At 48.4% G+C, this 15571-nt stretch overlaps 1 protein-coding gene and 1 pseudogene across 1 annotated transcript in view; one reads left to right on the top strand and one right to left on the bottom strand.

Moving 5' to 3' along the window:
* The first annotated feature begins 2206 nt into the window (after positions 1-2206).
* Positions 2207-4662, top strand: LOC119302286 (annotated as a pseudogene).
* A 1143-nt stretch (positions 4663-5805) lies between these two features.
* The window catches only part of LOC119302287, an 11271-nt gene continuing 1505 nt past the window's right edge, over positions 5806-15571 (bottom strand). Inside the window, exons 4-6 of the mRNA XM_037579325.1 lie at positions 6348-6534; positions 6202-6266; positions 5806-6085 (exon numbers count right to left, since the gene is read on the bottom strand). Coding sequence (XP_037435222.1) covers positions 5951-6085; positions 6202-6266; positions 6348-6534 — 387 coding nt within the window. The 3' untranslated portion in view covers positions 5806-5950. The remainder of the gene's footprint in view (positions 6086-6201; positions 6267-6347; positions 6535-15571) is intronic.

Raw genomic sequence — 15571 nt, 5'->3', positions numbered from 1 at the left:
GGGGGGGTCAACAACGGGGAGCATGTTGTAAGATTAGCACGTGGTCGTCAACGTTCCGGATTGCCTTGCGTTGGGATGGGAACGAGCGAACGTCAATTGGTTATTATGGTTTTCGTAAAAAGGACCCAAATATGTCGCGCATGTCAACTGGAGGCTCCAGTGAACGTTTTGTTCACTAGGGGAGGTTCATTCCAGCAAACTAAATTGCCCCATGTGGAACGTTCACTCGAGCGGTCCAACGCGACCCACAGCTGGCCCAGATAGCATGCGGGGGAAAATGGTAGGCCCAGTGAATTGTTTTTTTTAAATACCATCGGAAAATAATAAAAATTATGATGCATAAAAGGTAGAGAACATAAATTTACATATTGTTATGCTCTAAAAATATGAAAAATGCCTATATTTTCTTTGCCGGAAACAAGAAATAAAATTACCATGCTATAAACTAAAAAATGCCATGCTCTTTATAAAAGAAAAAAGCACGCTATTTATGATAAAAAAAATTGACATGTTCATACTAACTAAAATTTCCATGCTCTACCAAAATTACATGCTCTTTATAAATAAAATGCCGTTCTCTTTAAAATAATAAATGACATGTTTTATAGAAAAAATGCCAAGCTCTTTATAATAAAAACGACATGCTCTACAAAAAATTCCATGCTATTTAAAAAGTGCCATGCTCTTAATAAAAAAAATGACATGTTATTTGAAAAAATGCCATGATAATTAAAAAATTCCATGCTCTTAACAACAAAAATGACATGCTATTTTAAAAAATGGCATGCTATTAAAAAATGTGATGCTACTTTAAAAAAATGCCATGCTATTCAAAAAATGACATGTAATTTTTTTTAAATGTCATGCTCTTAATAACAAAAATGCCATGCTCTCACAAATAAAAATGCCATGGTATATACATTGCAAATGCCATGGTTTCTAAAAAATTACATGGTTCCTACACAAAAATGCCATGCTACCTATAATATAATTGCACATGGCAAGTTTAGAATGTTTCCCCTCTAAACAAAGGTACATGGCAAAAAACAAATATAATTTGCACATGTCAATTTTCTTAAAGCAAGTTCTCTAAAAAAGCATGGCAGCCTTTTGGATTTGTAGGGATTTTTTATTTTAAAAATATGGAATCTTTTTTGGAAATTTCTGGATTTTTTCAGTTGAAGATTTCAAACTAAAAAAGAATTCATTTTAGCTTAACAAAATATGGCAAGTTTGATGTGAAATGTCCACAACCAGCTTCGGGTCCATTTGCTCTACCACAGAGCTATGGACCCACCAGCTTCTGGCCCACCCAGAACAAAGGGCCCTGAAAGGCCCATAAACGATGGGAAACCGGAAAAGCTCCTTCGCGATCGCTCGCTGGAGCGATTGAATCGATTCGAACGAAGCGTCCTGCGACAAATTCCTGGTATCACGCCGGGGGCCCACCACATATCGCTAAGAAGTGCTAAGACATGCAAAGCCTACCCAATAATCTCCACATAATCTGCCCCCCCTGATTTTGGGGGGCGAGGGGGGCCCACACTAAGGCTGCCCGTAATGAGAGTATCATAGGTAGTATCATGCATGCCAACTAAGCAAGTTTGATGAGATGGCATAAAATTAAATAAAGAAAGAGAAACTTGAATATCATATCATGATACCGTATCATATTAAATGATGTGCTACTTTGTGTCATGCATGACAATAAATTTAGTCCTTTATGATACCAACTTATAATAGTATGCATTAAGGATGTAGTATCATAGACTAGTATCATATACATGATACTAGTATATGATATTCCCCGTTACAACCAGCCTAATTACCATAACCCTTACCCTGATCATAAACGTAACCTGGTCCACACCTTCCAAATCGGGAGATCCTTGGCCTGTCGGAAAGCGAGCGTTGGCACGCGCGCGCGGAATAGCAACGCCCGAAACACATGGACGTTCCTACCGCGATCAGTCAGCATGCATACGACACGTCAGGGCATCTTCTTAGCCGTCAGATCAGCAAAACGCACGGCTGAGATCACCGGAGGGACGCGTCCAGACGTCCCACGACGATCGGAGTCGCAGACCGCCTCCGATTCACCATGAAGCACGCACGCACGCTATGCCGCTATATATACGAACGACGGCAAAGCAAAACAGATCAATCAAATCAAATCAAACCAAGCAAAACGAGTCAGTCGAGATCGATGGCTCGTGCGCCGATGTGGATGTTCGCTACGCTCGTCGCGGCATTGCTTCTCGTGATGCCAGCCGCTTCCGCTGCGCCCACGGGCGGCGACGCGGGCACCGTGATCGGCATCGACCTCGGCACCACCTACTCGTGCGTCGGCGTCTAACGGAACGGCCGCGTCGAGATCATCGCCAACGACCAGGGCAACCGGATCACCCCCTCCTGGGTCGCCTTCGCCGACGGCGGCGAGCGGCTCATCGGCGAGGCCGCCAAGAACCAGGCGGCCGCCAACCCAGAGCGCACCATCTACGACGCCAAGCGCCTCATCGGCCGGGACTTCGCCAACGCCGTCGTGCAGCGGGACATCAAGCTGCTGCCCTACTCGGTCGTCGACCGCAAGGGCAAGCCGCACATTCAGGTGCGGGTCAAGGACGGCGACGTGCGCGTCTTCAGCCCCGAGGAGGTCAGCGCCATGGTGCTCTCCAAGATGAAGGAGACCGCCGAGGCCTACCTCGGCGAGAAGGTCACGCACGCCGTGATCACCGTGCCGGCCTACTTCAACGACGCGCAGCGCCAGGCCACCAAGGACGCCGGCTTCATCGCCGGGCTCAACGTCCTCCGCATCGTCAACGAGCCCACCGCGGCAGCGATCGCGAAAACATGTTTTAGAGCCTATGCACCCGGGTACTCCTTATCCAACCACTCATTCCTGCATCACGATTCGTGCAAATAATTTTTTCTTTTTTGTTTCTCTCATATAGAACATGTATTTTGTACTTCGACTTTGCAGCACAACAAAGCTTTCTATGTAGAATGTGGGATAAAACTTACAGATTTTTTGATCCAACATAAATATACAAAATGAGATTTATTTGATTAAAAAATCTTATTTTTCATATTTATGTCGGACAAAAAAATCTGAAAGTTTTATCTCACATTCTAGTTACAAAGTTATGTTGTACTGCAAAGTTTGAAGTTCAAGACATGTTTTATATGAGAGGAACAAAAAAGAGAAAATTCCATGTAATAAGGTAGTTGTGTAGCACAGATCTCAAAGCAACATTGGAGTGTTAGGATAGTGAGGCCCGGGTGCATAAGCTCACAAAATCTGCATTCGCAGCGATCGCCTACGGCATCGACGAGAAGGGGCCCGAGAAGAACGTCCTGGTGTTCGACCTTGGCGGCGGCACCTTTGATGTCAGCGTGCTGTCCATCGACAATGGCGTGTTCGAGGTCCTGGCCACCAACGGCGACACTCACCTCGGCGGCGAGGACTTCGACCAGCGCCTGATGGACTACTTCATCAAACTGATCAAGCGGAAGCACGGCCGGGACATCAGCGGCGACCTGCGCGCGCTGGGGAAACTGCGCCGGGAGTGCGAGCGCGCCAAGCGCGCGCTCAGCAACCAGCACCAGGTGCGCGTCGAGATCGAATCGCTCTTCGACGGCGTCGACTTCTCGGAGCCGCTCACCAGGGCACGGTTCGAGGAGCTCAACAACGATTTTTTCCGGAAGACGATGGTGCCGGTGAAGAAGGCCATGGCGGACGCTGGGCTCAGCAAGGCTGACATCGATGAGATCGTGCTCGTCGGCGGCAGCACCAGGATTCCCAAGGTGCAGCAGCTCCTCAAGGAATACTTCAACGGCAAGGAGCCCAACAAGGGGGTCAATCCCGACGAGGCCGTCGCGTACGGCGCCGCCGTGCAGGCCAGCATCGTGAGCGGACACGTCGACGAAAACACCAAGAAAATGATCCTGATCGATGTCGCGCCGCTTACACTAGGCCTGGAGACGGTCGGCGGTGTGATGACGAAGCTGATCCCGAGGAACACGGTGGTGCCGACGAAGAAGACGCAGGTGTTCACGACGTTCCAGGACAAGCAGACCACCGTGTCCATCAAGGTCTACGAGGGCGAGAGGAGCATGACCAAGGACAACAGGCTCCTCGGCAAGTTCGATCTCTCTGGAATCGCACCAGCTCCGAGGGGCACGCCGCAGATCGAGGTGACGTTCGAGGTGGACGTGAACGGCATCCTGCACGTGAAGGCGGCGGACAAGGGCACCGGCAAGTCGGAGAAGATCACCATCACCAACGAGGGCGGCCGGCATAGCCAGGAGGAGATCGACCGGATGGTGCGCGAGGCAGAGGAGTTCATGGAGGAGGATGGCAAGGTCAAGGAGAGGGTCGACGCCAGGAACAAGCTCGAGGCGTACGTGTACGACATCAAGAACACGGTCGACGGCAAGATGGCCGACGCCATGGAAGGGGACGAGAAGGAGAAGGTCCAGGATGCAATGAGGGAGGTGAACGAGTGGCTCGACGACAACCCGGAGGCAGAGAAGGAGGACTACGATGAGAAGCTCCGGGAGCTTGAAGACCTGTGCAACCCTGTCATCTCGGCGCCGTACCAGAGGTCTGGAGCTGCACCGGATGATAGCAACACTGAAGAGGACGATCATGATGAACTCTAGGCATGGGCAGCTTGCTAGATCTTTAGTATTAGTATATTAGTACTATAGTTTCATTTTTTATCTATGTTGCATCTTCCTGTAATATAAACCTGTGATGTAAATAATCCTCTTTTGTAGCTTATTAATCACTAGTTCAACGTAATTTTCCCCAATCTTTTATGTGCACTCTTTGTTTCAATGAGTCACTGGAAAGCAGGTATAACTCTAGCGAATCTCTAGACTTGTGTGTGTACTTACTCACTATCCAAATTCTTGTCAAAACTTACGTTTTGCCCTGAATTTGTAGTGACCAAAGTACTCATCTCGCGAGAGTTTTGTGGCTTCTGGTGCATTTATCTCAAAAAAATTCACATAGGGGGCCTAGATTGGACACTTTTAGCCTATGGCCCCTCCAAACAAGCATATAGGCTAGAAGGTTATGCTTAATATTGATTTTATGGTTGTTGAGATGGTTACAGATAGCATGATATTGCATACACCGTCTCTAGGCCGGCGGAAAGTAGGCAAATGCCTAATATGGGCTCTCGCACTTTTCCATCCTTAGCAGAAAAACGTGTGATGCTGATGTTTACCTTGCATGATCAAGTAAACAGAAAACAAGTGAGTACAGCTCATGCAGTTTTCAGCACCATCTTTCTTACCATTTTCTCTTGCATAGAGATCCACCGAAAGTGGCCAACTAATGGTTTCTTACTTGTCACAACAACTTTTGGCACTCGAACTCTCAAAGTAACTTTTTCTATGGACAGTTCAGTATGACTTGACTTCTTGAAAATGTTCAAACTACGCCCCAGATTTTGGATTGTGTTAAACTCTCTCGATCTCTCCCGTGGTGTGCTATCAAATTCTTGATGAAATTGTTCTCAAAAAAAAAATTCTTGATGAAATTATAGCTCAAGTGCAGTCTTTTGATTTTTGAATATACTGGTGCAACCATCTATGTTCCATTCCAGTGCAACCCAACTGAGTCTATAAATTCTAGATCCAGCAACACTTAACGAAATCAGCCGTTGAGATTTTTGGCTGGCTTCTTCTTACCATAACATTAGTATTCCAAGATATATGACTATATAACAACAAAAGCTCATAAATATAAAACAAATGAGCAACAACTAATTTGATGACGCTTTTCGGGGCTAGTGCTTTTATATATGATGCTCTTAATGCCCTTGCAAGTAACAAGCGTCGATCTTGTATGTTACACCAGGAGTAGAGTATTACAGTTTGATTGAGAAACATACACAACTGTGCAACACTACGAACACACATGCAAATTTGCTCCATGTTCTCAATTCCTCCTCTCCTGCCGCCACCACGGCGAGTGGTGGTCGTTGGGGCCGGACCCCGGGTAGTCCTCCAGCTGCATCTCCATCTCCATCCTCCTGCTGACAGCACCGCGGTCTACCTCTCCCGCTACGACAGCCTGGGGTGATCATACCAAAAAATTCAGGTCAAATACAGTTTGCACCTGACATAGTATGGTCTGAAACTGCCAGTAGCTGCTTGCATGAACACAGATAGCTGGAATACTATCATCACCTGACCATCTGCTCCACTGGAAGCTGGGATTGCGTCGGTCTTCTGCAGCTGCTCCCTCGGGGCCGCTGGTGCATATGGGAATAAAATCGTCCTCTCAATCAGGCAGAACAATATAACAAAATCTCTAGATGGCATGAGATGATTACCAGCTGAGAATGAAATGGCAGCCCTTGAAGCATGGATGAGGCAGCAGAAGCCGAGCAGAGACACCACTGCCAGATGCAGCACAGGCAATCTCTCCATCTGTCTCCTCTTAAGCATTTCTTCAAGTGCTCCTACTCTTCTTCTTCTGCAACCATGAGGAGGGCTCATGTAGAGGGCCTGAACTGCAAGCTATTTTATAGCACAGTTAAAAGTTGTCATGGAGCAAGGAGCCACCCACAGAATGAGGCCTCTGAAGCATCCTCCACAACCTTAGTTAGTTGCTATATAAGTAGTTCATCACCTTTTCCAAGTGCTTCATTAGCTCACATGATGAGCTTTTTATGACTGGAAAGGAGGTGGCTAGCATTTCGTAGGCATGCGTGCTGTTTCTTGAAAACTCGGCGAATTGCTCGGCAAGCACGCGAAAAGGGGCGAGCAAAAAGGAATGATTATGGCCAGGAATAGGCTGCAAGGGGTAAAATTAAAGCAGAAAGCTAGGGCTCAATGTAATTTCTTGCATATAGGATGGTGACATGGTGCAGATGGCTCTGAGGATTTTTTTCCTTCCAATCCGGTACCGGATATTCTTATCCTGATCAATGCAGCCAGTGTGGGCTTAAGACTTCAAGTAAACTAAAGTTTGTTGAGTGCCTTTATTTGGAGCTCATAGTGGCCTCAGCACTTAGGTAGATAGTTTGTGAGCCTCCACTAAGCTGAATCAACTTATCTGATCAAATAAAACTGCACTCAAAAGCTCATCAAGTTGGCTTTACCCAGTTGAACCTCGACACCTAGCAGAGAACATCCTAACGTCAAAGTTTGTCTCTAGTTTGACATGATCAACACTACATTCAAAAAATGGCAAACAATGCCAGACATTGGCCGGACTACTCGTCTAAGTTATATACAGGCCTGAGGGCTCAAGCGGCCTTGGTCGGGTTTTTTTTTTTCGAGCCGTGATGAGCTGTGTTTATTTAGAGAAGAACTTCCAGATCTCCCTCTCGGGGGGCTCGGCAACAAGGTGCACACCAAAGGCGCCCTCCTCATCGACCAATGCTCTGAGCTGCCGCACCGCACTGCTGGAGCCGATGTAGTTCTTTTTCGCCGTGAGATATATCACTCCATAGGGTGGCCGCAGGCACTGCAAGGGCAGGAAAAACAGAGTGAATGAAGGTAAGGTTAAGCAGGTTCAGTTTCGAGGTAGATGGCGAATCTGCATAATGCCCCCCAGGAAAGTACTCACTGCCTTTATTGGGCATCTCATGCCGAGAAAGAGTCTTCCCTGACAAAATGACACGGAGAGTAGCATTACACATCTAGTAACTAACCTTTTTGATGAGTGAATAAAGGTTTTGAAGAGAACTTGCGGAGTAAGGGATCTCATTCACCAACACTATGTCATATCAACCCTCATCTCCTGCACAGGCCTCGTTTCCCCTCTCCCATGCATGGCTGCCTGACAGTTTTGTTGATCGCCTTGACGAGGTTTCGTGGCAGATATTGTTCCCATCCTGGCTGCTGCAACCATCCAAAAAATCGTCTTCACAGAACCCTAGCCCTATGCCGGACGATGCATCCACCTCGTCCTCCTGTATCACTGACAGGACCGTGTGAAGCTCATCCCACTCCCCAGCATAGAAATGGATGTCTTGAGACAACTGTTGCCATGATGGAGCAAGAGGGCTTCCTTGTTGGTGGCTCTGGTTGTCTCGAGTTTGCTCGAGATTTGCGAGTACATTGGGGATTGTTCTGCATCTTATTATTCCAGCACTGGGATCCTGAAAATGTACTGTTGAAGCTCCCTAAAATGTTTGGAAAGAGGGCATTAGAAGCCTAAACGTTGCATTTTTTTTCAGAAAAGAAACAAGGATATTCATTGTTGGTGCATTAGCCAAAGACAGTACAGGTAAGTACGCTTTTTTGTGCACGAATGGAACAACAATGAACAGCAGTATACTAGATAGATAAACTATGGTAAATGACTTGGGTACTGAAGGCAAGTGAAATCTGAAGTTACTTTTTTTAAGTAATATAGATAAGTCATGGATAGCTGCAGTACCTTCAGGCAAGAAAATATCCCAGGAAGCCCATATCTGCAGCCCAGCTGCATCAGAAAATAATAATTAAACAGTTGCCAAAGAACCACAAATTGATCAGAGTATGCCAATATATGTGGTTCGCATTAGGACGTAAAGAAACAGACCAAGCCCCAAGAAGTAATTTCAGTGAAAGAACCTTTATTTATTGTGCACACTGATAAGTACAACACATACTGAAAACAACGTTTCAAGCCAGGCAATAGGCTCGATACCAACTTAGAGGATGGGAGCGTGTTAGTGTTGGTGAAAATACATGATTAATGAGAAGGACAATACATTTGTTAGGTGGAGATCAATAGATCGCTAGAACCACTTGTTGTTCACAGCTTTTCATAGTTATTGCACTTAATATTCTAGTGTTTGAAGGTAAGAACAATATCTACAGTGTGCAGCCTTTGCATTGCTGCCTACATAAATCGATTTAAGGACGAAATTAACAAATAAATGGACATTGGGAAGTACTTAGTCTTTGTGAGTTTGTGTCATTCGCAGTCCTTCATATAAGAAAATTGGCTTGAGGCAGTACACTATTAAACAAACAGTAAGCGCTACAAACTAAATGCATGAACATAGCTTTACTAGAAGTACTGCATGCATACATGGAACAAAGCTAGAGTTGTACCTCTAAAACCCATTTGCTTCTGAACGTCAGTAGTCCATCACGGATCTCATTCTTCAGAACATTTACTAGCTCGAGTGAACTCTCACAGCATTTCAAGGGCCCTAGTGTAAAAGATAATTAAATCCGGACCTTCACCTTTCCAAGTAGTAAGTACAATGATATGCCTGGTGGGGCTATTACTCTTACCTTCACCTTTTGGAGTTGCAAGATCTGATCTAGATAGTCCCACAATAATGCTTATCCAGAGGAATCACAAACGAGTACCAATTGTATGCCTACCACATAAATAGCCCTCCTCTGGATATGCCTACCACATAAATAGCCCTCCTGACCCGTTGGCTCTGGCGCATCGCCAATGGCGATGGTGGCCTTTGGTTCACCATCATCCAGAACAAGTACCTTAGGGGCCAGCCACTCGCATTCTGTCAGCGATCTGGTGGCTCCCAGTTTTGGCAGGCCGTCATCCAGTTGTTGCCTGTGCTCCGCATCGGCACGTCCATCTCGGTTGGCACGGGGTCCGCGACCCTGTTCTGGTTTGATCGGTGGACCGGCGATCCCCCTGGCCGTGCGATTCCCGGAGCTTTTTGCCATTGCGGTGGACCCTCAGGTTTCTGTCGAGACGGCCCTTATTGACTTAGGGCGCCTCGCCTTCCGTCGCCCCTTTGACCCGCCGGAAATGGCCGCTTGGGATGCCCTCCTCCAGGACATCGCCCTCCTCCCGATGAACGTTGACGACACCCCTGACTCCATATCTTGGCGACTGGAGCCCTCGGGCTGCTTTTCCACTAAATCCCTCTACGCGGCCATCGCCCCCGAGCCCTTTAGCCTGATTTGAGATATCCACTTGCCACTGAAAATCAGGATCTTCTTATGGCAGTGGATCCATGGACGCCTCCCGTCTGGGGTGGAGGTACTTAAGCGCAATGGACCTGGCGATGGGATCTGCCCCCTGTGCGGTACGGTGGAGGATGCTAACCACATATTCTTCTTGTTAGAGTTATAATATAAGTCATGTACCCCTTTGTATTTATCCCGTTGTATAAGGGGTTTCCTGCATATGTTCCACACCTGTACATGTATATATATCGGCCTATGGCCCCATGGGAATATAAGTTGCTTTCCTAACATGGTATTAGAGCATAGGTTCTTTTTCGCACGCGCAACTCGTGCTCTTCCCGATCCAATATTCTGCACAGCCGTCGGCGCTGTTCCTCCTACCCGTAGCTGCTCTGTTCCCTGCTGAAGGCAGTCTCGCTCGATCAATCTCGGCTTGCGCGAGACCGCTCGATCTCGGCTGCTCTTGTTCCTACACGAGGCTGCTCGATCTCGGCTTACGCGAGCCCAGCCGCCGCTCGATCCCAGTCACCCGCCCCGATCCAGTTGACCGTGCCCGCCCCGATCTGGTCACCAGCGCCCGCCCGATCCGGTCGTCAGCGCCCGCCCCGACCCAGTTGCTCGCGTGCACCCCGCGATCCAGTCGCCCGTAGACGCTACTCCCTGCTCGCGCCCTGATTCCGCTGCTGGTGGTCTGCTGTTCCAGATTCTGCTGATTTGGGATCTCAAAAAAAAATGTCTGCTGCATCGGGTTATGTTGTTGTCCCTCGCTGTCCGGTGATCTTCGATGGTACTAACTACACCGAGTTCACTGACTTCATGCGCATTCACATGCGTGGCATCCGTCTCTGGTGTGTTCTTTCTGGCGAGGTCTGTTGTCCGCCACGTCCGGTTCCTCCGGTGGCTCCTATTCCGCCGACTCCATCGGTTCTTCCTCCGGATGCTAATCAGGCCACCAAGGATGCGGCTAAGCTTGCTGATGAGGCTGCTGATCGTGCTTATGATGAGAGGGTTTTGGCTTATGAGGAGGCTCTTCAGACGTATCATGGTGCTCTGTCTATTTACACCCAGTGGCTTGATGATGATGCTCGTGCTGCAGCTGTTCTCACTGCTAGTGTTCTGCCTCAGTTTGCTTCTGAGTTTCTAGGTCTTCCTACTGTCTTTGAGATGTGGACCCGTCTTCGTCAGCGCTATCAGCCCTCTGGTGATGCCTTATACCTTTCTATGGTCCGTCAGAAGCATGCTCTTCAGCAGGGTGACTCTACTGTTGATGACTTCTATGCACAGAGTTCTGCTATCTGGCGCCAGCTTGATTCTCTCCGCAGTGCTGGTTGTCGTACCTGCCCCTGTTGCCAGGCTGTCCAGGCCAATTTGGAGTTTCATCGCGTCTATGAGTTCCTGTCTCGGCTCCGTAAGGAGTTTGAGCCCTGGCGTGCTCAGTTGTTTGCTCGTGGCCGTATTTCTCTCATGGAGGCGCTTTCTGAGATTCGTGCTGAGGAGACTCGCTTACGTGGTGCTGGTTTGCTGGAGGTTCCCTCTGTGCTCGTTACTCGTGCTCCTACGCCACCTGCTGCACCGACCCCTTCTCGCTCGAGTGCTCCGCCGCTCTTGCCCACTCCTTCTGGAGGCTCAGGTCGCCCCCGTCCACATTGCGACTATTGCAACAATGATGGTCATCTTGAGTCTCAGTGCTACACGAAGAAGAAACACCTGCGCAAGGCGCGATCATCATATTCAGGGACTTCGTCATCTACCTCGACAGCTTCAGCCATTGCTTTGACTGAGCAGGATATTCTGAGACTTAAGCGTCTGCTCGCGGCTTCAGGTTCTTCCTCGACGGGTACTGTTGGTTCTGTGACTGATGCTTCCGGCACTGAGCAATCACCCTCTACACAGTCAGGTACATCCCCATGGGTTCTGGACTCTGGAGCTTCTTTTCATATGTCTTCTCATTCTTCCACTTTGTCCTCTCTTCGATCACTGGATTCTCCTGTTCATGTCTTCACTGCTGATGGTACTCCACTTTCTGTTGCTAGTAGAGGCAATCTTACCACTCCTTATTCTGTTCCTGATGTTGCTCATGTTCCTCGACTTACCATGAATCTGTTTTCTGCTGGTCAACTTACTGATTCTGGTTGTCGCGTCATCCTTGACGTTGACTCTTGTTCTGTCTAGGACCGTCGCACGCACACTCTGGTTGGGGCTGGCCCTCGCCGCCGTGATTCTCAGGGTCTTTGGGAGTTGGACTGGCTTCATGTTCCTTCCGCTGCCACCACCATCGCCAGTTCTTCCGCTTCTGTCGCCTCCGTTACTGGTTCCTTCCAGCAGTGGCATCATCGACTTGGTCATCTGTGTGGTTCTCGGTTGTCTTCTTTAGTTCGTCGAGGTCTTCTGGGGTCTGTCTCAGGAGATGTCTCTTTAGAGTGTCAGGGTTGTCGTCTTGGTAAGCAGATTCAGTTACCATATTCACATAGTGAGTCAGTGTCCAAGCATCCTTTCGATTTAGTCCATTCTGATGTATGGGGTCCGGCCCCTTTCGCTTCGAAAGGTGGTCATAAATACTATATTATTTTCATAGATGATTTCTCTCGTTACACATGGCTTTATTTCATGACTTCTCTTTCTGAGGTGTTGTCTATTTATAAGCGTTTTGCTGCCATGGTTCATACTCAGTTCTCTTCACCCATTCGTGTTTTTCGTGCTGACTCCGCTGGCGAGTATATCTCTAAGATGTTGCGTGGTGTTCTTGCTGAGCAAGGGACTCTCTCTCAATTCTCTTGTCCTGGTGCTCATGCTCAGAATGGTGTGGCTGAGCGAAAGCATCGACATCTTCTTGAGACGGCTCGTGCATTGATGATTGCTGCCTCTCTCCCGCCTCATTTTTGGGCTGAGGCCGTCTCCACATCCACCTATCTTATCAATATACAGCCTTCCGCTGCTCTACAGGGTGGTGTTCCTTTCGAGCAACTTTTTGATCGTTCTCCCGATTATTCGATGCTTCGCTCGTTTGGTTGTATTTGCTATGTTCTTCTTGCCCCTCGCGAACGCACCAAACTGACCGCTCAGTCTGTTGAGTGTGTCTTCTTAGGCTACAGTGATGAGCATAAGGGCTATCGTTGTTGGGATCCTATCGGTCGTCGGATGCGTATCTCTCGAGACGTGACTTTTGATGAGTCTCGTCCCTTCTACCCACGCCCATCTTCCTTGACTTTTTCAGTGCAGGATATCTCTTTCCTCACTTTTCCTGACTCACCTATCACCCCTGTCGAGCCTATACCTCTCCGTTCCACTTCCTCTCCTTCTCCACCTCTAGTTGATTTGCAGCCACCATCCTCCCCGGTCTCCTCGCCTAGCATGTCACCGGGTTCTCCACCTTCATCTCCGGTGACTTCCTCCCCGATCTCCTCTCCCAGCATGTCACCGGATTCTACACCTTCATCTCCGGTGACTTCTTCGTCGCCACCCCCGATTCTACCTTGACGATTCCTCCTTCTATTATTCCATCTTTTCCTCAGGATTACACTCGTCGTCCACGATCAGTCGATGCCTCTGTGGATGAGTCGTCATCTTCCTCTCAGCCTACTTATGGCTTGCGTTCTCGTCCTCGTCCGCCTGTTGATCGCTTTGGATTTCCCACCGCTAGTGCTGCTGTTCTTGAGCCGACTTCTTACCGTCAGGCTGTTGTTCATCCTGAATGGAAGTTTGCGATGGCGGAGGAGATTGCTGCTCTTGAATGCACTGGTACCTGGGATCTTGTTTCTCTTCCTCCCGGAGTCCGTCCTATCACTTGTAAGTGGGTCTACAAGGTTAAGACTCGCTCCGATGGTTCTCTTGAGCGTCACAAAGCTCGTCTTGTGGCTCGTGGTTTTCAGCAGGAGCACGGTCGTGATTATGACGAGACTTTTGCTCCTGTGGCCCATATGACCACTGTTCGTACACTTCTTGCCGTTGCCTCTGCACGCCATTGGTCTATATCTCAGCTTGATGTTAAGAATGCCTTTCTTAATGATGAGCTGCGTGAGGAGGTGTACATGCAGCCACCACCTGGGTATTCTGTTCCTGATGGCATGGTATGTCGTCTTCGTCGCTCTCTCTATGGCCTTAAGCAAGCTCCCCGCGCCTGGTTTGAGCGCTTTGCCTCTGTGATCACTGTTGCTGGTTTTTCAGCAAGTGCTCATGATCCAGCATTGTTTATTCACCTTTCTCCTCGTGGTCGGACTCTTCTTCTTCTCTATGTTGATGACATGATCATCACGGGGGATGACCCCGAGTATATTGCCTTTGTAAAGGCCCGTCTTAGTGAGCAGTTTCTTATGTCTGATCTTGGACCTCTTCGCTACTTTCTTGGGATTGAAGTCTCTTCTACCTCTGATGGCTTTTTTATATCCCAGGAAAAGTATATCCAGGATCTTCTTGCTCGTGCTGCTCTTACTGACGAGCGCGTTGTTGAGACTCCTATGGAGCTCAATGTTCACCTCCGTGCTACTGATGGTGATCCTCTCCCTGACCCGGCGCGTTATCGTCATCTTGTTGGCAGTCTTGTCTATCTAGCTGTCACTCGTCCGGACATCTCTTATCCGGTTCATATTCTGAGTCAGTTTGTCTCTGCTCCCACCTCGGTTCACTATAGTCATCTCCTTCGTGTTCTCCGCTATCTTCGAGGCACGATCTCTCACTGTCTATTCTTTCCTCGCTCCAGTTCTTTACAGCTTCAGGCATATTCGGATGCTACGTGGGCTAGTGATCCTTCAGATCGCCGTTCACTTTCTGCTTACTGTGTTTTTCTTGGTGGTTCTCTCATTGCCTGGAAGACGAAGAAACAGCTTGCAGTTTCCCGTTCGAGTGCCGAGGCTGAGTTGCGAGCAATGGCTCTTTTAACGGCAGAGGTGACTTGGTTACGGTGGTTACTTCAGGATTTTGGTGTTTCTGTCACTACACCGACTCTGCTCTTATCTGACAGTACAGGTGCTATCAGCATTGCGCGCGATCCTGTGAAGCATGAGCTCACCAAGCATATTGGTGTTGATGCTTTCTATGCGCGCGCTGGTGTGCAGGATCAGGTTATTGCTCTTCAGTATGTGCCTTCCGAGTTACAGTTGGCGGATTTCCTGACGAAGGCCCAGACTAGAGCACAACATGGCTTTTATCTCTCCAAACTCAGTGTTGTTCATCCACCATGAGTTTGAGGGGGGGTGTTAGAGTTATAATATAAGTCATGTATCCCTTTGTATTTATCCCGTTGTATAAGGGATTTCCTGCATATGTTCCACACCTGTACATGTATATATATCGGCCTATGGCCTCATGGGAATATAAGTTGCTTTCCTAACACTTCTCTTGCTTCACGGCCCAGTTTCTATGGTCCTGTTTCTGCGAGACAGTCGGTGGCCAGTGGTGCAACACCAACTTCCCTGACTTGCTTGCGGAAATCCACGCCTCCCCTCCCCGCTACCGCCATATTAGATGGCTATGCGTGGGGGTTCTTGCCTGGATGCTTTGGACCGTTCGCAATAAGCTTGTCATCCAGAAGGTGCCTCTTCGACGTGCAATTGACGCAATCTTTAAAATGTGTGGTTACTTGCAGCTTTGGCGGCCGCTTAGCCACCCCCAGGACCGGGATGCCATCAACACTCTCCTCGCCGACCTTCGATCGATGGCCTTCCGCTTGGCG

This window comes from Triticum dicoccoides, chromosome 5A, assembly GCF_002162155.2.
Source record: "Triticum dicoccoides isolate Atlit2015 ecotype Zavitan chromosome 5A, WEW_v2.0, whole genome shotgun sequence".
In the NCBI taxonomy this organism is placed as follows: Eukaryota; Viridiplantae; Streptophyta; class Magnoliopsida; order Poales; family Poaceae; genus Triticum; species Triticum dicoccoides.
The sequence above is the reverse complement of the archived record's forward strand: the minus strand, read 5'-3'. Positions and strand labels throughout refer to the sequence as shown.